Source organism: Mauremys mutica, chromosome 4, assembly GCF_020497125.1.
Source record: "Mauremys mutica isolate MM-2020 ecotype Southern chromosome 4, ASM2049712v1, whole genome shotgun sequence".
Classification (NCBI taxonomy): Eukaryota; Metazoa; Chordata; order Testudines; family Geoemydidae; genus Mauremys; species Mauremys mutica.
In genome coordinates this window covers 154,114,006-154,138,835 of record NC_059075.1, presented here as the reverse complement: position 1 = coordinate 154,138,835, position 24,830 = coordinate 154,114,006, and the positions used below count along the sequence as shown (strand labels likewise).

At 54.4% G+C, this 24,830-nt stretch overlaps 1 protein-coding gene and 1 pseudogene across 1 annotated transcript in view; both read left to right on the top strand.

The window, feature by feature from the left end:
* Window positions 1-807: 807 nt before the first annotated feature.
* LOC123369136 lies at window positions 808-8,315 on the top strand (annotated as a pseudogene).
* Window positions 8,316-15,453: 7,138 nt separating this feature from the next.
* LOC123369135 (RING finger protein 112-like) overlaps window positions 15,454-24,830 on the top strand; it is a 31,926-nt gene continuing 22,549 nt past the window's right edge. Inside the window, exon 1 of the mRNA XM_045014496.1 lies at window positions 15,454-15,702. Coding sequence (XP_044870431.1) covers window positions 15,454-15,702 — 249 coding nt within the window. The remainder of the gene's footprint in view (window positions 15,703-24,830) is intronic.

The following is a 24,830-nucleotide window of genomic DNA, read 5'->3' as shown; positions in this document are numbered from 1 at the left end:
ACCCACCGCCCTGGTAGAGCTTCCCTGCTGGACACTCACCGGGCTACGGTGTGAGGGTCTCAATGCACCAGGCCCCATGTGCTTTAATCCCCCTGTGGCTGAACAGAGCCCAGGCACGGCCCCTCGCTGGGTCCCCAGGTGCCCCCTGTGCAAAATTGTGGGATTTGGTCATTTTTAAACAGTTTTTAAATTGATTTAAATGTTCAGAGTTGTGGGAAATTATGGAGGTGGGGGTCAGACAATGTGGGGATCAGACAATAATTATATAAGGACAGTGGATGCTAAAAGCTAAAGCTTTAAAACCGTTTAAGTACAAAATGCCAACATCCCTCATCAAAAAAGTACAAAGTCAATCGCCTTGCAGCAAAGTCTAACAGGTTCTCAAAAAGCCTTTTTCTCACTGCGCCTGTCTGCACATTTCAATTCTTACTGATGGAAATATTTAGGCAGCAGTCTCCGTGTGTGTGCAGTGACATCAAGGTGGGGGAGCCAATATCTTTTATCGGACCATCTTCCATTGGTGGAAGAGACAAGCTCAGGACCTCCCCAAAGCTCTGGTTCGGGTCTGGGCTGAAGAAAACCAGAAGAAGATTTGAAGAACAGAAGCTCTGTGTAGCTGGAAAGCTTGTCTCGCTCACCAACAGAAGCTGGTCCAACAAACGATATTCCCTCCCCCACCTCATCTCTTATATCCTGGGACCAACTCGGCTTCGACAGTGTGAACAGCTACGGTGAAACCGACATTTACCGACACAACTCCCGTCCTTCCCAGGCTGGTAGCGCAGGAGCTCAGGTGAGGTGATCACCATGGTCCTGTCTGGCTTGAGAATCTACGTGTCTGTGTCTGGACTCTCGGGCATGACCCGGGCGGCATCGCAGAGATCACAGGACGGGGACTGCAGCGAAGAGCAGGCCTGGCTCCTCGCCCCGATTTCTCCTCCGAAGGGAAAGAGCTCGGACGTCAGATAAACCTCCCGGGGCCAAACTGGGGAAACGGGTGTAAACACTCTGCTGCTGATTCGACTGCAAATCTCTGGTCCTGGCGGTGGAGGAGAGGGGAGACAAGGGCCCCGGCTCAGACGTGCCGGGGGCTTCTCAGCACAGAGCCACAGGGTCGGGGGGCCCCCCAGGGTCGGCTAGTCCCAGCCCCAGACGAGATGCAGGATTTATCGTGTCTGCACCACCCAGGACAGATGGTTTCGCAGCCGCTTTCTGAAACCGCCCAGTGAAGGAGCTTCCAGCCCCTCCCAAGGCCTCCTGGGAGTGGGGCCTCCACTGTCCTGCTGCTCTTACCCAGCCGGGGGCCGGCCCAGATCGCCCCCAGCTCCGAGCTGCCCGGCCCCAGGGCTCGCGTGGGGCTGGCCCGGGGCTGGGCTCCCAGCTGGCCTGGCTGCTGGTGCTGGTGCGTGTTCCCAGCTAAGGGGGGGCCAGAGCAGCCTCCCACCGAGAGAGAGTCACAGACATCCGGGGGGGGGGCAGCCTGGAGGGGGCAAATCTGCACCCTGGGGGGGGGGGGAGAATCGACTGGACGGGGAGATCCTGCCCCCCCCCCAGGGGATGGTAGTTACCCCCTCCCCCGCTCTGTGACCTGCCCCACAGCTCGCTCTGTCTGCCCGGAATTTTCTCCGGCAGAACCGAAAGTAAAACTTCCGCTGGTTTCTGTTTCCTCCTGCCCCGCAGCCGGGCGCTGACCCCGCAGGAGATCGGCTCCCAGGGGCGGGAGGGGTGTAGCCAGAGGGGAGGCTGTTAATAGCCACTGCCGGTGGGGACTGGGAGCCAGGACTCCTGGGTTCTCTCCCCGGCTCTGGGAGTGGAGTGGGGGCTGGTGAGTCAGAGCAGGGGGGCTGGGAGCCAGGACTCCTGGGTTCTCTCCCCGGCTCTGGGAGTGGAGTGGGGGGGCTGGTGGGTTAGAGCTGGGGGGCTGGGAGCCAGGACTCCTGGGTTCTCTCCCGGCTGTGGGAGGGGAGTAGGGGCTGGTGGGTTAGAGCGGGGGGGCTGGGAGCCAGGACTACAACCTGTTCAGCACATTGAATTTAGCAGCTGTTATTTCCTGGCTCAGGTTCGCGGAAAATCAGTCTCCATTATTCTCTATAGATGCAGGGAGGGGCACACAGGTGCCCATAAAAGCCTGCCCTGGCGCTTGCATTCCCCAGTCGGGCTTTGGTCGGAGCACTGGATGCAGCTGCATGTAGCCAAGACAGGCCTGGGGAAGGCTGAACCATGGGGCGTCTCCGCTCCCCACTGGCCCTAGCACTGCTGGCGCTGACCCTGCTGCAGGGTGAGTGTGGGGTGGGGATGTAGGGACCAGCCCCTCCCTCCCAGGGGGAGGGGAGCGAGATACGGGTTGTGGGGGAGGGAATTGGGCTAGTGAATAACAGGGGGATCCAACCCCTTGGCTCTTCATAGACCCCCCGGCCCACCCAGCCTGGATTGGTGCCTTCAGTCCTGAGCTGCCCCACTCAGATCAGTGGGGAGTGTTGATTCTTGCACCTACTGGTGAGAATTGTGGCTGGCACTGAGGACGGCAGGGCTGCTCTGGGGCAATGGGCGGAGCTTGGGAATTATGGGTGGAGCTACTGGCACTCAGTCCCCTCCACACACCTTCTCAGGTCCCAGCAATGCCTGTGAATAACCCCCTCACCCCCAACACACACACTGGGTGCTCAGGGGAGCTGGAATCAGCCAGGTAAGACACCCACTGCAGAACTCCAGCCTCACCTGCCCTGGGCATGTGCCCTGAGAATAAGGGTGGGAGCCTGGACTCCTGGGTTCAATCCCCAGCTCTGGGAGAGGTGGGGGTGAGGCTGAAAGTCAGGAGTATGGCTTCTTTGCTCATCCCATGTCAATGCTGTTCCCCTCTCGGGTGCAGCCACAGCCATAGGCGGCAGGTTTGTATAATTTTTGGTGGGGCCCAAAATGGTGGGCCCCCCCGCTCCCGCCCTGTAAGCCGATATAAAATGAAGCTACAACGCGTCAGTGCCACAAGATTACAAGGGTCAATTAAAAGTGGAAAGTCAGAAGCAGCACTTGCCTACTTCAATATACATTTTACCATCACTGTATAAAAATAGTTCCCAATTGTCAATGCAATCTGATTAATTTAAGATCACATTACAATTAAATATTTCAATTCTCAGTCATTTTAAGACTTTGCCACACACTAGTTTGTCTGTACACCAGTTTCAGACAATCCTTTATAGCAATTTTACTCCAGGTCCTATGTGAAACCAATCACTCACTTCCTCCTCTCACCCGCAACGTTTTGTTTTAAGCTGTAATCAAAAGTGGCTTCATCTGCTTTAAAAGTCACAGAGCAGCAGCCACAAGTCTGCAGGTCTTAGGGATATTGTCCTGGTCAGCTCAGTCAAAATTAATTACAACCTAGATGGGATTATGGTGAGGGGGCACGGCACGGCCCCCTCCACTCCCCTCCCCCTCCTGAGGTGCTACAGCACCAGCAGCTTGCACTGCTGTTATGCTGTAGCCCTTAGGCGGCGGCAGCAGCAGCAGCAAGGGAGAGAGACGCGAGCTGCGCGTTCTTTACGTTCAGGCAGGGAAGCTCCGGGCAGGGCCGGCTCTAGGTTTTTTGCTGCCCCAAGCAAAAAAAAATTTGGCTGCCCCCCTTCCCAGCCCTGGGCTCCCCTCTGTACCCCCCTGCTGCCCCAGTCCTGGGCTCTCCCCCCCCCACAAACACACCTCCTGCCACCCCAGCGCTGGGCTTCCCTCTTTCCTCCCCACCAGTGCCCTCCCTCCACCCTGCTGCTGCCCCAGCCCTGGGTTCCCCCCCACCAGTGCCCCCCCCCACACCTCCTGCTGCCCCAGCCCTGGGTCACTGGTAACTCGCTCCCAGGGCGGGTCATTCAGCCAGAATTTTGGATGTGCACAAAACACAGACAGGATTGGTTCCCATATGGTTACAGAGCTGCAGTAAAGTGGAACAATTTTCAGCTTGTGTGATTGGAGGAGATCTGGATGCATATTATAAGACTGTCCTCCAATAAATGAGGAAAAGTTGAGGTGCCTTTATTATTCTTTTGTTCCACTCTTTCTTTCTATGGGGAATTTGCCAATGCAATATCACTGTCTTCCTTTCAAACAAACAAAAAGGCAATGGCTGTTGAAAATAGCAATTCCAGTCCTAATAGGCATTTCTTGCTCAATTTTATCCTACTTTTTCTACAGCAAGTTACAGTGGATCAGTATATTTGATTTGAGAGAAATTAAGTAAAAGCTGCCCAAACCGAGCTTGAGCACTCCTGAATTTTGAGGTGTTCAAATCTGGAAGGCAGGTGCTGGGGGTGGGAGAGGGCTGTGGGCTCCATGGGGGAGCATGGCAGCAACTGTCTGGAGCTGCACGGAGCCAGACACGCTGGTCTGAGTGGCACAGTAAGCAGTTTGGGGGTTGGAGAAGAGGTAGGGAGTTCCGGGGGGCAGTCAAGGGACAAGGAGCGGGGGGGTTGGATGGGGCAGAGGTTCAGAGGGGCAGTCAGGGGACAGGCAGCAATTGGATAGGCAGGGAGTCCAGGGGGTTTATCAGGGGACAGGTAGGGGGTGGGGTCCTGGGGGGAAGTTGGGTGGGGTCTCAGGAGGGGGCAGTTGGGGACAAGGAGAAGGGAGGCTTAGATAGGGCCATAGGGGCTGGGGTCCCAAGGGGCAGTTGTCTCGGGAGGGGGTAATCAGGGGACAAGGACCAGTGGTGCTTAGATAGGGGGTGGGGGTCCTGGGAGGCAGTTGGGGCAGGGGTCTGGGGAGGGGGCAATCAGCTGCCAGGGGCTGGGATTCAAAGGGCTCTGGGCTGCTGGCAGCCGCGGGGAGCCCTGAGCCCTTTAAATCCCAGCTGTCGCCGCGGCTGGGATTCAAAGGGCTCTGGGCTCTCTGCCCCTGCGGGCAGCCCAGAGCCCTCTGACTCCCGGCCGTGGCTGAGATTTAAAGGGCTCTGGGCTCCCCGCGGTTGCAGGCAGCCCAGAGCCCTCTGACTCCCAGACGCGGCTGAGATTTAAAGGGCTCTGGGCTCCCCGCGGTTGCAGGCAGCCCAGAGCCCTCTGACTCCCGGCCGCGGCTGGGATTTAAAGGGCTCTGGGCTCCCTGTGGTTGCAGGCAGCCCAGAGCCCTCTGACTCCCCTGCGCTCCAAGCAGGGGGGAGAAACCTAGCTCCAAATATTGGTGGAGCAGAGCCAGTGATTGTGAATATTCCTGGGGCTTTAGCCCCACGAGCCCATATAAGTTGGCGCCCATGGCCACAGCAGTCTGTCAGGTTTGGGGACGCCGCAAGGGGCCAGTGGCCATGGCAGGTCAGCATCCAGTACAATAGACACCACTTTTGCGGTGGGTCCCTCATCTCAGCCCAGTGGGTTGTGTCAGCAGCTCATTGCTTCCAATTGTGAGTAACTGGGATGGGTAGGGATTGGTGCTGCACAGTCAGGCATCCTGCCTCGATCTGTGCCAGGGAAACCATCCCTGGAAGGCATCGCCGTGTGGTTGTTACCCAGCTGTCCCACCCCAGAGGTGGCTGCATCTCAGAATCGGGTGGATCATCCCCGTGCAGCATCGTGGGTGGTCTTCTCCCAGCTGCCCTGCCCCAGAGGTGGCTGCCTCTCACCGTCAGGTGTTGCCTGGACCCTACTGCATTTTTACCTGTATTTGCAATCCAGTTTCCCCCACTGATCGTTGCTTTCCCTCTGCTCCCCAGCTCTTTCCCCCAGTCTGCCTATCGTGTGACCCTCGGGGAGCACCAGCTGTCCAACCCCTCCCCGAGCCGGGTCTCATCCCCTGTGCGCCAGATCCTCGTCCACCCCGATTACAACAGGGGGACCAGTTCAGCCGACATTGGCCTCGTGCAGCTCACGGAGCCAGTGCGATACACCGACGAAATCCTCCCCGTCTGCTTGCCAGACCCCTCCCACTCCTTCCCTGGCAACCACACGTGCTGGGTCACCGGCTGGGGGACAACAGGCTCTGCGGGTAAGACCATGCCCCGGGGGAGATGCACTATCACTCTGTGACTCAAACCCCGAGCTCCTGGAGCCCCGTGATTCCTGCTGCATCTTGAAATAATCCTCACCCAGCTCTCTGCTGCCCTCTGCCAGCTGGCTACCCCCGACTGGCTGTATCCCTCAGAGCCATCTGTGAGGCAGCTCATCTATTGATCTCAGGTGGGAACCTTCTGTGTTAGATACAGATGGTCCCTGGTTCAGTCCTCTCAGAAGAGACCCCCTCTAGGGGCAGCGCGGCACAGTCTGGGTTCTATGGGGCTGGGTGCGGCTCTGGAAGCTGGGTGGAGATGGGGAATGGATGCAGGGAGGAGAAGGGAATGGGACATGGGGAGGGGATGGGGTAGAGGATGGCAAGAGGGGAGGGGAGTGGGTGGGGGAGGTAGATGGGGACAGGAAATTGTCAGGCATGGGGGTGGGTTGCAGCCAAGGCTGTATGAACTTTTCTGAGGGCTCAGGGATATTAGATTTTGTGGGGCTCCCTAGGCTCAGGACGCAGCCAAAAATGTGGGGTAAAAGTGTGGGAGAGGGCAGGGGGTTGGGTGCAGGAGGGGGTGAGACCTTCAGCTGGGGGTGTGGGCTCTGGGGGGTGCATTTGGGGGGCAGGAGAGGGGGTCCAGGCTGGGCTCAAGGGGTTTGGCGTGCAGGAGCGGACTCAGGGCAGGAGGTTGGGATGTGGGGTCTGGTTGGGAGTCGGGGTGCTGGAGTGGGGTGGGAGTTGGAGTGTGGGATCTGGGAGGGAGTTATGGTGCAGGAGGGGGCTCAGGGCTGGGGCAGGGGATCGGGATGTGGGGCGCGTCCCTGGGGCAGCTCCTGTTTGGTGGCAGAGCTGGGCTGAGGCAGGCACCTGGTCTGTCTTGGCCCCACGCTGCTCCTTCCTGACTGAGCCTGAGGCTGCGGCATGGCACGGACATCCCTGGCTGTGGCTCTGTGCACCGCCCCCGCAGCCTCCATTGGCCGCGATGCCCGATCAATGGGAGCTGCGGGGACAGAGCCTGCAGGCGAGGGCAGCGTGCAGACGGAGCTCCCCAGCGCTCACAGCTCCAGCCCGGCGGGGCTGAGAGGGGGGAACAGGAGTGTGCAGAGCTGCCCCCACACCAGGCGGGGCTGGAACTCAGGGGCTTTAGTGGTGCAGCCCAGGGCCCCAGGCTAAGGGGACCCCCGAAAAGATCTGCACTTTTGGCAGCCCGGAGATCTTTTTGCAGGGGCCCCCTTTAGCCTGGGGCTCTGTGTAGGGGTTCGCTCCTGCATTAATTCGGCCCCAGTTGTGGGTGTCCCAGCTCTTTCCCTCTCCCCAGTCTCCCCCCCCCCCCGAACACTGCAGGAGGTTCAGGTCCAGCTGATGGACACTGCAGCCTGCAACGCCCTCTACAACATCGACCCGGCCCTGAAGATCATCAAGGACCCCATTAAACCCGACACGATCTGTGCCGGCTACGCCGAAGGGCAGAGGGACTCCTGCCAGGTGAGAGAGAGCTCTGGGCCGGCTGGATGCATGTGAGCCCCAGTGCGTCTCCCCGTCACCATCTAGGGCCTGTTGAAGGTAAAACGGCTGCTGCATTTGCAAAGCTCCAGACATGGTTCCTCCCAGCTGGCAGGTGCATCTCTGACTTTTAGAGCCAGGTGGAGTCACAGCCCTGTGCCTAAGCCCCAGCTCCTGGAGTCCTGGGATTAGGGCAGAGCCCCAGCTTTTATATTTTATTAAAGTAATAGTTGAACCTTTGGGTTTGCATAGAAAAGAGGAAGAATGTGGCTAGACAGTAACTGAGGCCTGCCTGAGTCTGCAGAGAGCCTGAGCCAGTCACTGTGGGATGGGAAAATACCCCATGCCTGAATATTCAGGGTGTCAACTCCCAGCCCCACTGCTCTGGGGAGCTCTGCCAGTGGTCTCTGTGTAGGGCAGGATAGGAAGAACACAGCCACCCCAGCACCTCTGAATGTACTGGGGAAATCTCACTTCCGCTACCAAAGCCTCCTTCAGGAAAAGTGAGCTGGAAAAGCACAGCAAACTCCTTTCACTTCTCATGTTGGTGTGGACAAAACTTGTGGGTGGGGCCATGGGATGGCCCATATCCCTACAGTCCCAAGGGGCTGGATGCCTGGGAATAGGGTCATCAGGGGGGAGACCCTCACTAATCCCAATTTCTCTGCTCCTCCAGGGTGACTCTGGGGGGGCCACTTAACTATGACCACAATGGGACCTGGTTCCTGATGGGGGTTGTGAGTTGGGGGGACGGCTGTGGCCAGCCCAATCGTCCCAGTGTCTATGTCCGGACAGTGGCCTACGGTGAATGGATATGGGGGCACGTGGTCTCCAGGGGATGAGCCACCAGCACAGAAAACAGCATCTCTGGAATAAATGATGCCAGATCCTCCTTCAGCACCTACAGGCTTCTCTTCGCCACTCTCTTGATGCCATATGAGGATTGGTATATCTCCTATTATTATTAACCATGAGCAAAAGACCCTCCCTCCCCCAAGTAAGTTTGGCAGTGTCCTTTTCTCCTCAGGGTCTTAAGTCCAACCACCCAAAGTCCCAAAAGTCCAACACCCCCAAAAGTCTCTGTCTCTGGTCAGTGCAGCCCCAGAGTTCAAAAGTTTATCTGCAGCGTTTTATCTCCCAGCCTGAGTGGAAATCGAGGGGGCAGACGTGTTAAGGGGCACCTTACGTGGTCCAAGGCCGACTGCCCCACCTCTCTGTGGAGTTCTGCTGCAGCCTTCACCACCAGCCACTTCACCAGCCGCTCCGCTCCACCAGCCGTCCCATGAGCTGCTCCGCTCGACTCTACTCCACCAGCCATCCCTTGAGCCACTCCAGCTGTCCTGCAAACTCCTCTGCTCTGCTGCCCCCCAGCAATATATCTTCAGCCCCCTCCAGCAATTTCAGCTCTTAGTAATTCTAGCTCTTTAGTGATTTCAGCTTGTAGTAGGGGAGCCTCAGTGCTGGTGCACCATTGGTCTAAAGAGAATTCAGCTTAGTAGTTTGTAACTAGGCTCTTAATAGAATCAAAATTAGCTCTGATACTCCACACTGGAGAAAAGTGGTGGTGGTGGTGGTGGTGGTGGTGGTGCAATAGACATTTAAGGTTCCCAAAGGCGAGCATCCCATCAGACCTAAATGCCTGTACCCAGCCCCTCTCAATTCACTGGGTTTTGGAATCCATGTCCCTTGTCTAGCAAGTGCTACTTAGTTGATGGTGAGTCCCTCTGTCATGAAACAGTTCCACTGGCCTTGATTCACATAATCAGGGTAACAACACTTTATTTTTCCTGACCCAATAACAGAGAAACTGGGGATTCCACAGCAGCCAAAGTGACCATTTGGGCTGCTGTGGGCTCATGCTAGGCAGGGTGGGTGTCCTGTGCAAACAAGATCAGCCCCTGAAGTTCTTTTGCACAACTCGCCACAATTCACCACCAGATGTCAGGGTAGAGCTCAGCCTGACTCTGCTTACATTTCAAAGCAAAAAAAGTCCAGTTGTTTTTTTGGAATATGTCAAAGAAAGGGTTCCACTTTTCTTAATTTTTTTTCACCTGAAACTATTTGCCAAATTCAATCTGCATTTGTCAATTGTTCTGGTCGACCCCAAACTGCATATTTCAGTGAATAAACTATTCCTCCAAACGCTGTCACTCAGCTGCGCTCACTAGCACAGGAAATACACAGCTCTAGACAAAATAACCAGCACACCTACGTGCATTCCCCTGTCTCGGGTTCCTCACTGCTCAGGAGAGATCTTTGGGTTAGAACAGGGTCATGCCCCAGAGCCGGGGATAGATTGGATGCAGCATTCAAAAGCGACCATGTTACAGACAAACATCCAAACAGGGCAGTGCTGGTCAGTTGAATGTAAAGCACTTTGCAGCCTTGGCCAAAAACTTTTCTCCCTCTTCTTAAATTGCAAGTGCTCAGTCGGGGTCTCTGTTGTGCCCACCCAATGGGGACCTGATCTCAGTCGGCAGCTGCGTATTGCCTGGCACAATGTGTCCCTGTAACAGTGCGGCCTTGGGCGGGACACTACTGAGAGTATCAGTTCAGGACAAATTACTCAGAGCAGGGCAGTGACAGCCCAAGGCCGAGGGTTTTTCACTATAAGGCACCAAACCTGCCAAAGAGAGAGGACTTCAGTTTCACCCCACTGGCTAACCAGAAGTCACACAAGCAATTCCCTCAGACCCTCCAGTTTCCCGGTATCACCACCAGCACAGCTCCTTATGGGGATGAATGGTTATGAAAACCAACACCCCAGGAAAAGAAAAAGAGGCTCTCTGGATCCCAAAGGACCAAGCCCCAGAACCAGGTCATATACCAGTCAGAACTTACCCACAAATCCCACTGTTGCCAGTCCTTTAGAATCCAAAATCTAAAGGTTTATTCATAAAAAGAAAGAAATATAGATGAGAGTTAAAACTGGTTAAATGGGATGAAGTACGTACAGTAATCGCAAAGTTCTTGGTTCAGGCTTGTAGCAGTGATGGAATAAACTGCTGAACTAAGTTAAGTCTCAGGAACATCCACAGCTGGGATGGGTCATTCAGCCCATTGCTCAGAGCTTCAGTTTGTAGCAAAGTTCCTCCAGGGGTAAGAAGCAGGGACAAAATGGAGGGGTTCTAGGGCCTTTTATATAGTCTGCCATGCGGAAGGACCCCCCCCCCCCTTTGTTCTTACTGTGGAAAATCACAGCAGCAAGATGGAGTTTGGAGTCACATGGGCAAGTCACATGGCCATGCATGACTCAGTTCTTTACAGGTAGAGCAGCCATTGCTCACGTGTTACCTTGAACGTTCCCAGGGAGGCTTCGCATGTGGATTGGAGTCTCCCAAGGTCCATTGTCAGTTCAGTGTTTCCTGATTGGGCACTTAATCTGAAGAGTCCCTTCTCAATGAGCTGGACAAACGCTTCACTGGTGCTGCTTACAATCAAACACACTGAGATACAAGTACGTAGCCAATACTCATAACTTCAAATACAAAACTGATACACACCTACAGACAGCATCATCCTAACCAGCAAATTCCAGCCTTTTCATAGGCACCTCGCGTGACTTCCTTTGTACAAGATTTGGTGCAGCTAATGGACCTGGGTTGCAACAACGATCTATACGGTCACACGTCATGTCAATGACGTCTCAGCCCCCGATCTCACTCGGGGTCTGTGCAGCACCCGGCACAACGGGGGCCCCTCACTGAAACTCATTGGGTTTTTTGGCTGGCCTTGTCCCAGTAGCAAAGGAAAGAGGAAGGGCCAAAGAGAAAGCAGGATCCTGAGACTGACAGTCCCCAGGGCCAATGTGGAGTGGGCAGTGCCCCAAGTTAGCCTGATTGACAGGGCAGGCAGGCCAATGAGGGAGTCAGGCGCCCGGGGCCCATCTTCCATGTGAGCTGGGCAGAGCTAAGGGGATCAACGAGTGGCTGGGGAGAGCAAGGGGGGTCCTGGGCAGAGGACCCAGCACAGGGAGCTGTCACCAGACAAGAGGCCTTGCAGGCCGGACTCTGGGGGGGGGATGCTGGGGAGAAGGGTCCTGCCCCCGAGTGCCTGAGGGCGTGTGGCCACCCCCAGAGCAGGTGTCTGACCCGCAGTGTCCCTGCAGCACAGCCAGGGCCTGGGCGGGAGGCCTGGGATGGGTGCAGAACAGACTGTGACCTTTCCTGATGCCCCAGAGATGGACGTGTGGGGTGTTCCCGTGCCCACAGGGTGGGGTCCTTGTTTCCTTTAACCTCTCCCACTTTTCCCTTTCTTATAGTTGCTGTTTAATAAATTGTATTAGGTTTTACCTGATTGCAGCGATCCGGGAGTCAGGGCAGCGTCCAGTGTGAAGAGAGCACCCTGGGGTGGGGACACCCGGCCGGGCCCCTGGCCTGAGCAGCCAAGACAAGACTGGTGGGTCGAGCCCCCCAGGAGCCCTGGCCCCAGCCCTGTCGGAGAGGGGGAGGGGAGCTCTCGAGCTGCAGGCTTCCAGGTAAAGGGAGTTGGGCCGAGGACTCGGAGCCTTTTGCTAAATGATTCACCGGGGCCCTGCCGAAGCCAGGAAAGTTCCCCACAATAGTGGGACCATCCCCCAGCTACACAATCGCCCCCTTGGCAAAGGGCTCTAGGGAAAGGAGCCAAGAGCCTCCCCTCAGCCACACCCACAGCATCTAGTGACCAAACCTGGTGACTGAAAGTGAAACTGGGGGGAAGCAGACAGCCCATCACTCTGTGCAGACAGACAGGCAGAGAGCGAGGGAGGAAGAGGTGAAAAATCAGAGAGCGACAGAGAATCAACCTCAGAGTCTGCACTCGAGTCTGTTCACCAGGGTGAGTTATAAGAACAGAACTGGAGTGGGAGGAAGCCCAGGGCTGGGCTGGCAGGGGCTGCGGGTCGGGAGTGAGGGGCACCGGCAGAGCTGGGGGGCGGAGCACAGGGCTAGGCTGGCAGGGGCTGCAGGTCGGGAGTGAGGGGCATGGCAGAGCTGGGGGGGGGCAGGGCTGGGCTAGCAGGGGCTGCGGGTCGGGAGTGAGGGGCACCGGCAGTGCTGGGGGGGTCCCAGGGCTGGGCTAGCAGGGGCTGCAGGTCGGGAGTGAGGGGCACCAGCAGAGCTGGGTGGGGCCTGGGGCTGTTTCTATATTTGTAGGGATGAGTTTCCGGCCTTCTTGGTATTGCTCTGTGGTTTGAGGCTGGCGGCAGCGCCGTGCCGTGGGCGGATGGGGGGGTCCGTTGGGCGCAGCTTCGAATCAGCTGAGTCATGGAAATCTCCAGAGCGGCGCGGAGGGTTAGTGTGGTTCTCCCGGCTGCCCTGCGCCCGTTGTGTCCTCGGGTGGGGAGCTGGGACTGCGACGGGGGGGGCGCGGTCGGGATGTTCCTGGGGGGCGGCAGCGCTGCCCCCTAATGGAGGGGAAAGGGGTGGGGGGAGCCTGGGTGTATTTCCTGCCTCATGCACCAGCCAGCGTCTCTGGGGCCTGGGGGGGGCAGGTGGTGGGGAGGGGGTCGGGGCTCATTGAAGGAGGTGATCCCAGGGCACCATGTACCCGAACCCAGACACTGGGGGACAAACACCCCCACACCACGGCCCCTCCCCCACCCCTGAAGCTCCATCCCAATCCTCCCCCCCCAGAGCCCCTCCTTTCCCTCCCCCTCCCCTTCCCTGCAGCCCCCCTGGGCACCTGCCAACCAGGGCCCTGAAAATAGTAGAAGTCGCAGCTCAGCGACATCCTGGCGCCTCTGCTGGGGGGTTGGGGAGCAGCTCCTCTCCCCCCAGGGGCCACTTGTACCCATAAAAGGGCTGTGACGGGTTGGATCACAGAGACCCCCTTGGGAACTGCCAACTGATGTGCCAAGACTACGTCTGCCCCGGCTTTCCCTGCCAGCCGGGGACCCCAGCACCCCGTCCTGCTGAGCCAGACACGCCCGGCTGCTCCAACACAGACCCAGGGTCTGAATTACCTGCTCCAAAGCTGCCGACTTCACTGAAAGCAATTTAAGGCGTGTGCCTGTCTTTGACACTCGGATGCCCAACGCCCAATGGGGTCCAAACCCCAAATAAATCTGTTTTACCCTGTAAAAAGCTTATACGGGGTAAACTCATAAATTATCCACCCTCTATAACACTGATTGAGAGAGATGCAGAGCTGTTTGCTCCCCATCCCCCAGGTATTGACACAAACACTGGGTTCATTAATCAGTAAAAGGTGATTTTATTAAGCACAGTCGGATTTAAGTGGTTCCAAGCAGCAACAGACAGAACAAAGTGAATTGCCAAGCAACATAAAATAGAACATGCAAATCTGAGCCTAATAGAGTAATGCAACTGAGAACAGATAAAATCTCACCCTCAGAGATGTTTTAATACGTTTCTGTCACAGGCTGGACACCTTCCTAGTCTGGGCCCAATCCTTTCCCCTGCTCCAGCCCTGGTTCCAGCTCAGGTGGTAGCTCGGGGATTCCTCACGATGGCTCCTCCCCACCTTCGTTCTGTTCCACCCACTTATCTCTTTTCCATAAGGCGGGAATCCTTTGTCCCTCTGGGTTCCCAGCCCCCCCTCAGTGGAAAAGCACCAGGTTAAAGATGGATCCCAGTTCAGGTGACGTGATCACATGTCACTGCAAGACTCATTACCCACTTGCCACACAGACACAGGAAGACTCACAGGTAAAACACAGACATCTGCAGACAATTGTCCTGGCTGATGGGAGCCGTCAAGATTCCAAAGCACCATTCATGGCCCCCACTTTGCATAATGACAATAGGCCCCCAGAGTTATAGTTCATATTTCTAGTTTCAGATACAGGAGTGATACATTTACACAAATAGGATGACCACACTCCGTAGATTATGAGCTTTGTAACGATACCTTACTAGAGACCTTTTGCACGAAGCAGATTCCAGTTACATTATAGTCACACTCATTAGCATATTTTTATAAAATCGTATAAGGTGCGTCACAAGGGCATAAGCCCCGTCCCGCTGCTCAGGGGCCCCGGCGGGACAGGGCCCACGTCCCGGGGCTCAGGACTCCTGGGTTCTCTCCCCACTTTGGGAGGGGAGTAGGGGCTGGTGGGTTAGAGCGGGGGAGGGCTGGGAACCAGGACTCCTGAGTTCTTCCCACTGCTGGGGGCCCCAAAATCTGCCCCACCCTCCTCCACCTGATGAAAACCCCTTTGTCTCCAGGAAGCCGTCCGATTTTCAGGGCAGGAGCCACTTCCTGTCCCAAAGCCCCTGTCACAACTTCCTGTCTCGTGTGAGCCTCGGCTCCCCCAGGCCCAGCTCCAGGGTTAGGCAGCGGCAGAGCTAGGATCCAGGGCTGAGGGTATCTCAGCGGCAGGACGCTCCGAGACTCGCCACGTGGCAGAGCAGGGCTGGCTCTGGCCATCAGGGCTGCTGGGCTCGGTGCCCAGATCCTCTCCGGTGACCTTCCTTCAATCCCCTCCCCCTGCCGGCGGCTAGCGCCTGGGGGGGGAGGGGGGGTGTTGCTCTAGCCACTTTCCCAGGAGTCCGGGCCCTGTGAGCTGGGGAGGGGGGAGATTCAGTATGTCCAAGGCAGCCCCTCTTTAATAACATCAGGAGCAACAGCACCTGGTGTTTCTGAGGCCCCTTGACTGGCTGGGCTGGCAGACGCCCGGGGGCTCTGAGAGTCTCACCCCATGGCCAAGCTCACGTCCTGGCAGGTCGGGTGTTTCCAGTGGGCTGAGCTCAGGGGGCGGGAATGCCTGTGTCGTCCCCATTGGAGCTCAGGGCGCTGTGTTCCCGGGCCCCCAGGCAACCCAAACCCCCATGAGCAGAGAGGGACTTGCCAGCCCTGCCCCAAAATGGGAGTGGCCAGTGCACAGCAGTGAACGGAAACTTACCAGCAAAGTGGTGAACACTAACAATGGAACCCAGGCGTCCTGGCTCCCAGCCCCCCTGCTCTAGCACGTCAGCCCCGGTGTTCCCATGTGCTGGCTCCTGACCCAGTGAATCTCCCCAGGTCTGCGGGGTCAGAGGGATGGAGCGACTACGGGAGGACGTCACCTGCTCCATCTGCCTGGACGTTCTGGACGACCCCGTCTCCATCGAGTGCGGCCACAACTTCTGCCGGGGCTGCCTGTCCACTCACTGGCTCGGGGTCTCAGCCCAGGGACGCCGCTGCCCCGAGTGCCGGGCTCCCTGCTCCAGGGGCAGGATGATCCCAGACACACGTGTCAAAAGCCTGGTGGAGAAATACACCGAGCTCTTGCGGGAAGAGCCGGAGCCGGTGAGACCAGACAGGCCAGATAAGGGGGAAAGGAGCTTTCTCCTGTAGGGGACGCTGGGCCCAATCCAGCCCCAGGGCAGGGACTGCCTGGCTCAGGGGGGCAGGGAATGGGACACGGGGCCTCTCCCCTTTAGGAGGCGCCAGCCCTGATCTGGCCCCAGGGCAGGGACTGGCTGGCTCAGGGGTGGGAATGGGACACACAGACTCAGACAGGTCGGCCAGAAGGTACAATCATGATCATCTAGTCTGACCTCCTGCACATCGCAGGGCACAGGACCTCACCCACCCGCTCCTGTAATAGACCCCGAAGCTCTGGCTGAGTCACTGACGTCCTCAAATCATGATCTAAAGCAGGGGTCTCAAACTCAAATGACCCCGAGGGCCGCATGAGGACTAGTGCATTGGCCCGAGGGCCGCATCACTGACACGCCCCCTTGCTGCCCCTGGCCCCACCCCCAATCCACCCCATCCATGAGGCCCCGCCCCAGCCCGGTCTCGTCTCCACCTCCTCCCCAAAGCGCGCGCAGTTTTAATAAATATATACACTCAGTAATGCACCTCACTCAAAGGACAAAACACGCACTTAGATTTACTGCCTAAGGCTCTGGGAGGGAGTTTGGGTGGGGGAGGGGGTCTGGATGCAGGCTCTGTGCTCGATGCAGGCTCCAGGCTGCGGCAGGGGGTGGGGGTGCAGGCTTTGGGACGGAGTTTGGGGATAGGAGGGAGTGCAGGGGTGAGGGCTGTGGGGCTGAGGGCGAGGGGTACATGATGCAGGAGGGGGCTCAGGGCTAGGGAAGAGGGTTGGGCTGTGGGGTGAGGGCTGTGGATGAGGGGTTCATGATGCGAGGGGGCTCAGGGCTAGGGAAGAGGGTTGGGCTGTGGGGTGAGGGCTGTGGATGAGGGGTTCATGATGCGAGGGGGCTCAGGGCTAGGGAAGAGGGTTGGGCTGTGGGGTGAGGGCTGTGGATGAGGGGTTCATGATGCGAGGGGGCTCAGGGCTAGGGAAGAGGTTTGGAGTGTGGGGTGAGGGCTGTGGATGAGGGGTTCATGATGTGGGGGCGCTCAGGGCTGGGGCAGAGGATTAGGGTGCGGGGGGATGAGGGGTTCATGATGTGGGGGCGCTCAGGGCTGGGGCAGAGGATTAGGGTGCGGGGGGATGAGGGGTTCATGATGTGGGGGCGCTCAGGGCTGGGGCAGAGGATTAGGGTGCAGGGGATGAGGGGTTCATGATGTGGGGGTGCTCAGGGCTGGGGCAGAGGATTAGGGTGCGGGGGGATGAGGGCTCTGGCTGGGGCTGAGGATTAGGGTGCAGGGGGATGAGGGGTTCATGATGTGGGGGTGCTCAGGGCTGGGGCTGAGGATTAGGGTGCGGGGGGAATGAGGGCTCGGGCTGGGGCTGAGGGTTTGGGGTTGGAGAGGCTCAGGGTAAGGGAAGCCTGCCTTGCCAGTACTGGCGGAGGGCAGGCACTAGGACCCTGCACCCTAATCCTCAGCCCCAGCCAGAGCCCTCATCCCCCCACACCCTAATCCTCTGCCCCAGCCCTGAGCGCCCCCACATCATGAACCCCTCATCCCCCCGCACCCTAATCCTCTGCCCCAGCCCTGAGCGCTTCCCTTCCCCCCCCCCACCAGCCCGGCCCCGGCGGGTCCCGCTTCCCTTCCCCCGGCCCGGGCCCGGCGGGTCCCGCTTCCCCCCCCCTTACCCGAGTGCGTCTCCGGCGGTCCCGCTCAGAGCCGCGTGGTGAGGGGGCGGGGCTGGGAGCTCCACGCCGAGCGCAGCGCTCAGCCCAGAGCTCCCAGCCCCGCCCCCTCCCCACGCGGCTCGGATCGGGGCGGGGCTCAGGCGCTCGGACGGAGACTCGGTGCTCTATGCGCCGAGGCTCCAGGAGAGGGGCGGAGGCGGGAGCCTCCGCTTTTCTCTTGGGGGCCCCTGCGGAGCTCCCCTGGGGAGCTCCGCGGGCCGCAGGGAAGAGCTCCGCGGGCCGCATGCGGCCCGCGGGCCGCATGTTTGAGACCCCTGATCTAAAGATTCCAAGTTACAGCGACTCCACCATTTACATTAGTTCAAGGATGCAAGTGACCAGTGCCCCACGCTGCAGGGGAAGGTGAAAACCCGCCAGGTCTCTGCCAATCGGACCTGTGGGAAAATTCCTTCCCAATCCCATATATGGCGATCAGCTAGGCCCTGAGCATGTGGGTGACACCCACCAGCCGGACCCCTGGGAGAGAATTCTCTGTAGTAACTCAGACCCCTCCCCAGCTAGTGTCCCATCACCCCCCGTTGGGGATATCTGGTACAAGCCTTCGCACATTGTAGACACCCTCATCATCCCAGCCCCTCCATGAAATTGTCAGGCTCAGTCCTGAATCCAGTTAGTTTTTTTGTTCCCCTTGGGAGGCTGTTCCAGAACTTCACTCCGAGGGTTGGGAATCGTTGTCTAATTTCAAGGCTAAACTTGTTGCTGGCCAGTTTATAGCCATGTGTTCTTGTGTCAAGGTTGGTGCTTAACTTAAATAACTCCCCTCCCTCCCTCCCCGGGATTCATTCCTCTGGTGTGTCTCTAGAGCGCAGTCGTAGCTCCCCTCAGCTTTCGTTTGGTTCGGCTAAACAAGCCGAGCTCTTGGAGTCTCCTCTCCTAAGGCAGGTTTTCCAGTCATTGAATAATCCTAGTAGCCCTTCTCTGTCCCTGTTCCAGTTTGAATTCATTTTCCTTAACCATAGCAGACCAGAACTGCACACACTGCTCCCCACAGATGAGGTCTCACCAGTGCCTTGTCTAATGGCAATAACACTTCCCTGTCTATGATGGATTACAGCCTCTCACCTGATACATCCTAGGATTGCATCAGCCTTTTTCATGGCAACATCACATCAGTGGCTCATAGTCATCCAGTGATCAGCCAATTCACCCAGGTCTTTCTCCTCCTCTGTCACTTCCAACTGATATGTCCCCACCTTGTAGTGCAAATTCTTGTTGTTAGTCCCTAAATGCACCACCTTGCACTTTTCACTAGTCAATTTCATTCCATTTTTATTACTCCAGTTTTCAAAGTTGTCCAGATCTTCTTGTATGAAATTCCCATCCACACCCATATTAGCAATACCTCCCAGCTGTGTGTCGTCCAAAAATTTGATAAGCACACGCCCACGTTTTGTGCCAAGGTCACTAATGAAAATGTTAATTAAGAATGATCCCAAAACCAATCTCTGAGGAATTTCACTAGAACCTTCCCTCCATCCTGACAGTTCCCCTTTCAGTTTGACCCGTTGTAGTCTCCCCTTTAACCAGTTCCATATCCATCTCTCAATTTGTATATTAATTCCCATCTTCTCCAATTGAATTTCCCACGAGGCACTGTATCAAACACCTTACTGAAATCCAGGCTGATTAGATCAACTGCATTTCCTGTGTCTAGAAAATCGGTTAACTTCTCAAGGCAAGAGATCAGGTTGGTTTGGCACGATCTACCTTTTGTAAAGCCAGATTGTATTTTATGCCAATTACCATTTATCTCTATGTGCTTAACTACTGTCTCTTTCAAAACTTGTTCCACGGCCGTGCATACAATTGAGGTCAAACATAAGAACATAAGAACATAAGAAAGGCTGTACTGGGTCAGACCAAAGGTCCATCTAGCCCAGTATCTGTCTACCGACAGTGGCCAATGCCAGGTGCCCCAGAGGGAGTGAACCTAACAGGCAATGATCAAGTGATCTCTCTCCTGCCATCCATCTCCATCCTCTGACGAACAGAGGCTAAGGACACCATTCTTACCCATCCTGGCTAATAGCCATTTATGGACTTAGCCACCATGAAATTATCCAGTCCCCTTTTAAACATTGTTATAGTCCTAGCCTTCACAACCTCCTCAGGTAAGGAGTTCCACAAGTTGACTGTGCGCTGCGTGAAGAAGAACTTCCTTTTATTTGTTTTAAACCTGCTGCCTATTAATTTCATTTGGTGACCCCTAGTTCTTGTATTATGGGAATAAGTAAATAACTTTTCCTTATCCACTTTCTCAACAGCACTCATGATTTTATATACCTCTATCATGTCCCCCCTTAGTCTTCTCTTTTCCAAGCTGAAGAGTCCTAGCCTCTTTAATCTTTCCTCGTAGGGGACCCTCTCTAAACCCCTAATCATTTTAGTTGCCCTTTTCTGAACCTTTTCTAGTGCTAGAATATCTTTTTTGAGGTGAGGAGACCACATCTGTACACAGTATTCGAGATGTGGGCGTACCATGGATTTATATAAGGGCAATAATATATTCTCAGTCTTATTCTCTATCCCCTTTTTAATGATTCCTAACATCCAGTTTGCTTTTTTGACCGCCTCTGCACACTGCATGGACATCTTCAGAGAACTATCCACGATGACACCAAGATCTTTTTTCTGACTCGCTGTAGCTAAATTAGCCCCCATCATGTTGTATGTATAGTTGGGGTTATTTTTTCCAATGTGCATTACTTTACATTTATCCACATTAAATTTCATTTGCCATTTTGTTGCCCAATCACTTAGTTTTGTGAGATCTTTTTGAAGTTCTTCACAATCTGCTTTGGTCTTAACTATCTTGAGTAGTTTAGTATCATCTGCAAACTTTGCCACCTCACTGTTTACCCCTTTCTCCAGATCATTTATGAATAAATTGAATAGGATTGGTCTGAGGACTGACCCTTGGGGAACACCACTAGTTACCCCTCTCCATTCTGAGAATTTACCATTAATTCCTACCCTTTGTTCCCTGTCCTTTAACCAGTTCTCGATCCATGAAAGGACCTTCCCTTTTATCCCATGACAGCTTAATTTACGTAAGAGCCTTTGGTGAGGGATCTTGTCAAAGGCTTTCTGGAAATCCAAGTACACTATGTCCACCGGATCCCCCTTGTCCACATGTTTGTTGACCCCTTCAAAGAACTCTAATAGATTAGTAAGACACGATTTCCCTTTACAGAAACCATGTTGACTATTGCTCAAGAGTTTATGTTTTTCTATGTGTCTGACAATTTTATTCTTTACTATTGTTTCAACTAATTTGCCCGGTACCGACGTTAGACTTACCAGTCTGTAATTGCCAGGATCACCCCTAGAGCCCTTTTTAAATATTGGCATTACGTTAGCTAACTTCCAGTCATTGGGTACCGAAGCCGATTTAAAGGACAGGTTACAAACCTTAGTTAATAGTTCCGCAACTTCACATTTGAGTTCTTTCAGAACTCTTGGGTGAATGCCATCTGGTCCCGGTGACTTGTTAATGTTGAGTTTATCAATTAATTCCAAAACCTCCTCTAGTGACACTTCAGTCTGTGACAGTTCCTCAGATTTGTCACCTACAAAAGCCAGCTCAGGTTTGGGAATCTCTCTAACATCCTCAGCCGTGAAGACTGAAGCAAAGAATCCATTTAGTTTCTCCGCAATGACTTTATCGTCTTTAAGCGCTCCTTTTTGTATTTCGATCATCAAGGGGTCCCACTGGTTGTTTAGCAGGCGGCCTGCTTCTGATGTACTTAAAAACATTTTGTTATTACCTTTGGAGTTTTTGGCTAGCCGTTCTTCAAACTCCTCTTTGGCTTTTCTTATTACACTCTTGCACTTAAGTTGGCAGTGTTTGTGCTCCTTTCTATTTGCCTCACTAGGATTTGACTTCCACTTTTTAAAGGAAGTCTTTTTATCTCTCACTGCTTCTTTTACATGGTTGTTAAGCCACGGTGGCTCTTTTTTAGTTCTTTTACTGTTTTTCTTAATTTGCCGTATACATTGAAGTTGGGCCTCTATTATGGTGTCTTTAAAAAGGGCCCATGCAACTTGCAGGGATTTCACTTTAGTCACTCTACCTTTTAACTTTTGTCTAACTAACCCCCTCATTTTTGTATAGTTCCCCCTTTTGAAATTAAATGCCACAGTGTTGGGCAATTGAGGTGTTCTTCCCACCACAGAGATGTTGAATGCTATTGTATTATGGTCACTATTTCCAAGCGGTCCTGCTATAGTTACCTCTTGGACCAGCTCCTGCGCTCCACTCAGGATTAAATCTAGAGTTGCCTCTCCCCTTGTGGGTTCCCATACCAGCTGCTCCATGAAGCAGTCATTTAAAGTATTGAGAAATTTTATCTCTGCATTTTGTCCTGAAGTGAAGTGTTCCCAGTCAATATGGGGATAATTGAAATCCCCCACTATTATTGGGTTCTTAATTTTGATAGCCTCTCTAATTTCCCTTAGCATTTCATCATCACTATTACTGTCCTGGTCAGGTGGTCGATAATGGATCCCTAATGTTATATTTTTACTAGAGCATGAAATTTCTATCCAAAGAGACTCTATGGAACATGTGGATTCGCTTAAGATTTTTACTTCATTTGAATCTACACTTTCTTTCACATATAGTGCCACTCCTCCCCCTGCACGACCTGTTCTGTCCTTCCGATATATTTTGTACCCCAGAATGATTGTGTCCCATTGATTGCTCTCAGTCCACCAGGTTTCTGTGATGCCTATTATATCCATATCCTCCTTTATCACAAGGCACTCTAGTTCACTCATCTTATTATTTAGACTTCTGGCATTTGTGTACAAGCACTTTAAAAACTTGTCCCTGTGGTTTCCTGGATCACATTTTTTTCCTTTTTTCATATAGGTCCTATATTGGCCATTCTCCCATCATGGGATACAACCCCTGACTTTTACAGATTAATTACAAATCCTTGCTATTGGGCTCGCAATTTAATGTGCCAGTTTCTTTAATATTCTTCGGTGGAGATGGCCCAGGCCTCCCAGTTTGGTCCCATTAAGCTGTTTGAATTTGGCTTCCATTTCAGCCAATTCAGTGACAATTTCTACTCCCATATTCTTGTTCTCTTTCGCCATCTTGCCACAAGCTTCTCATTAAGCTTATTAAAAACTGAGGCAAGGTGTTCGTTTAGCTGTTGGGCTGTACCTACGTAACCCTTCTGCTAGGTGGAGCCGGCAGCAACCACGGCCAGGTTCAATATCTAGAGCGGGGTCAGCAACTTTTCAGAAGTGCTGGGCGAGTCTTCATTTATTCACTCTGATTTAAGGTTTCGCGTGCCAGTCATACATTTTAACGTGTATAGAAGATCTCTTTCTATAAGTCTATAATATAGAACTAAACTGTTCTTGTATGTAAAGAAAATAAGGTTTTTAAAATGTTTAAGAAGCTTCATTTAAAATTAAATTAAAATGCAGAGCCCCCCGGACCTCTGGCCATGACCCGGGCAGTGTGAGTGCCACTGAAAATCAGCTCGGGTGCCGCCTTTGGCACCCGTGCCATAGGTTGCCTACCCCAGATCTAGAGGCTCCTTTCCATTGATACAACACAGATCCGGCTCGAGCCCCCACCCAGTAACCTGGGAAATTTACACACCACCCCCGGGCGCGTCTCAGAGGCAATACTTCCCCACTCGCAAGCACAGAGTCTGAGTGTAGAAAATAAACTTTTAATAAAAGGAGGGAAGTAACTTCTTGTTAATTTGGGAAAACACCACAAGCATCCGAAGAAGTGGGTATTCACCCACGAAAGCTCATGCTGCAAAATGTCTGTTAGTCTATAAGGTGCCACAGGATTCTTTGCTGCTTCTACAGAACCAGACTAACACGGCTACCCCTCTGATACTTGACCACAAGCAGGGTTCATAAACATAAACCATGAGTAAAAGACCCAATCATAAGTAGGCTGGGCAGTGTCCTTTCCCCTCAGGTTCTTAGGTCCAGCAACCCAAAAGTCCCTTTAATGTGCCCGTCCCTTCTCTGCACCCCACTCACAGTTGCAGCCCCAGAGTTCAGAGGTGCATCTGCAGAGTTCACCTCCCACCAGGGTGAAAATGGGGGAGGGGGGGAAAGGAGGCACCTTACTCACTCCGCTGCTTGGGCACTCATTTGCCGGCCCTCTCTGCAGGGCTCTGCTCTGACACTCTGCCAGCACCCTCCTGGCTGCTCACCACGCCTCTCCGCCAGCCGCCCTGCTGGCCGCACCAGGATGTCTTCTGGGCCCCCCACTTCACCCAGCTCGCAGTGATTTCAGCTGTTAGTGGGGGAGCCTCACTGCTGGTGCACACTGGGCAGCCTCTTGCATCAGCGACACTGTCCCAGAGCAGGTCTAACGCTCAGACCCAGGTATCAGCGATTCCAGCTCTGCAGCGTGTAACCAGACTCTCAATTGAGTCTAAATTAGCTCTGTTATTATACAGTGGAGACAGGAAGGGGCAAGTGGTGTTTGGAGCCCTTAGGCAAGGCCCACAACACGTGTATGTGTGTGTGTGTTTCTGTGTGTGTGTGTGTTTCATCGGGGTAGGCCAGGTTCTGCTTCCCTTGCTTCACACAACAAGGATACATGACCCTCTATTACTCCTGCCCCGATAACAAGGAGACAGGGGATCCCACAGCAGCCACACGTGACCATTTGGGCAAACAGCCCCATCATGCTGAGCAGCTAGGCAGGGTGGGTGTGGTGGGTGTGAGCACTGAGGCAGGGTGGGTGTGGCCATGCAAACGAGATCAGCTCCTGAAGTCCTTTTCCACAGCTCACCACTAGGTGTCAGGGGAGAGCTCATCCACTCTGCTTCCACCTGTATCTTCAATCCCCACCCCACCCTCAGCGCTTCGCGGACCCACTTCTTCTTTCCTTCTTTTCTTTTTAGTTATAAGGCTAAAGAAACTTTTACAGTTGGTTTTAATTCCCTTTGCAAGGCCCAACTCTGCTTGGCCTTTGGCAGTTCTCACTTTTCTCTCCACTTTCTGACCTCCAGGAGGCAGCTTTCCTTGCTGATCCCTCCCTTCTTCCATTCCTTGTAGGCTTTCTGCTTTCTCTTCATCACCTCTTTGAGATCCTGGTTCATCCAGTTTGGTCAGCAGCCCTTCTCGACGGGCTTCTTAGACTCATAGACTCATAGACTTTAAGGTCAGAAGGGACCATAATGATCATCTAGTCTGACCTTCTGCACAATGCAGGCCACAGAACCTCACCCACCCACTCCTGTAACAAACCCCTAACCTATGTCTGAGTTATTGAAGTCCTCAAATCGTGGTTTGAAGACCTCAAGGTGCAGAGAATCCTCCAGCAAGTGACCCATACCCCACGCTGCAGAGGAAGGCGAAAAACCTCCAGGGCCT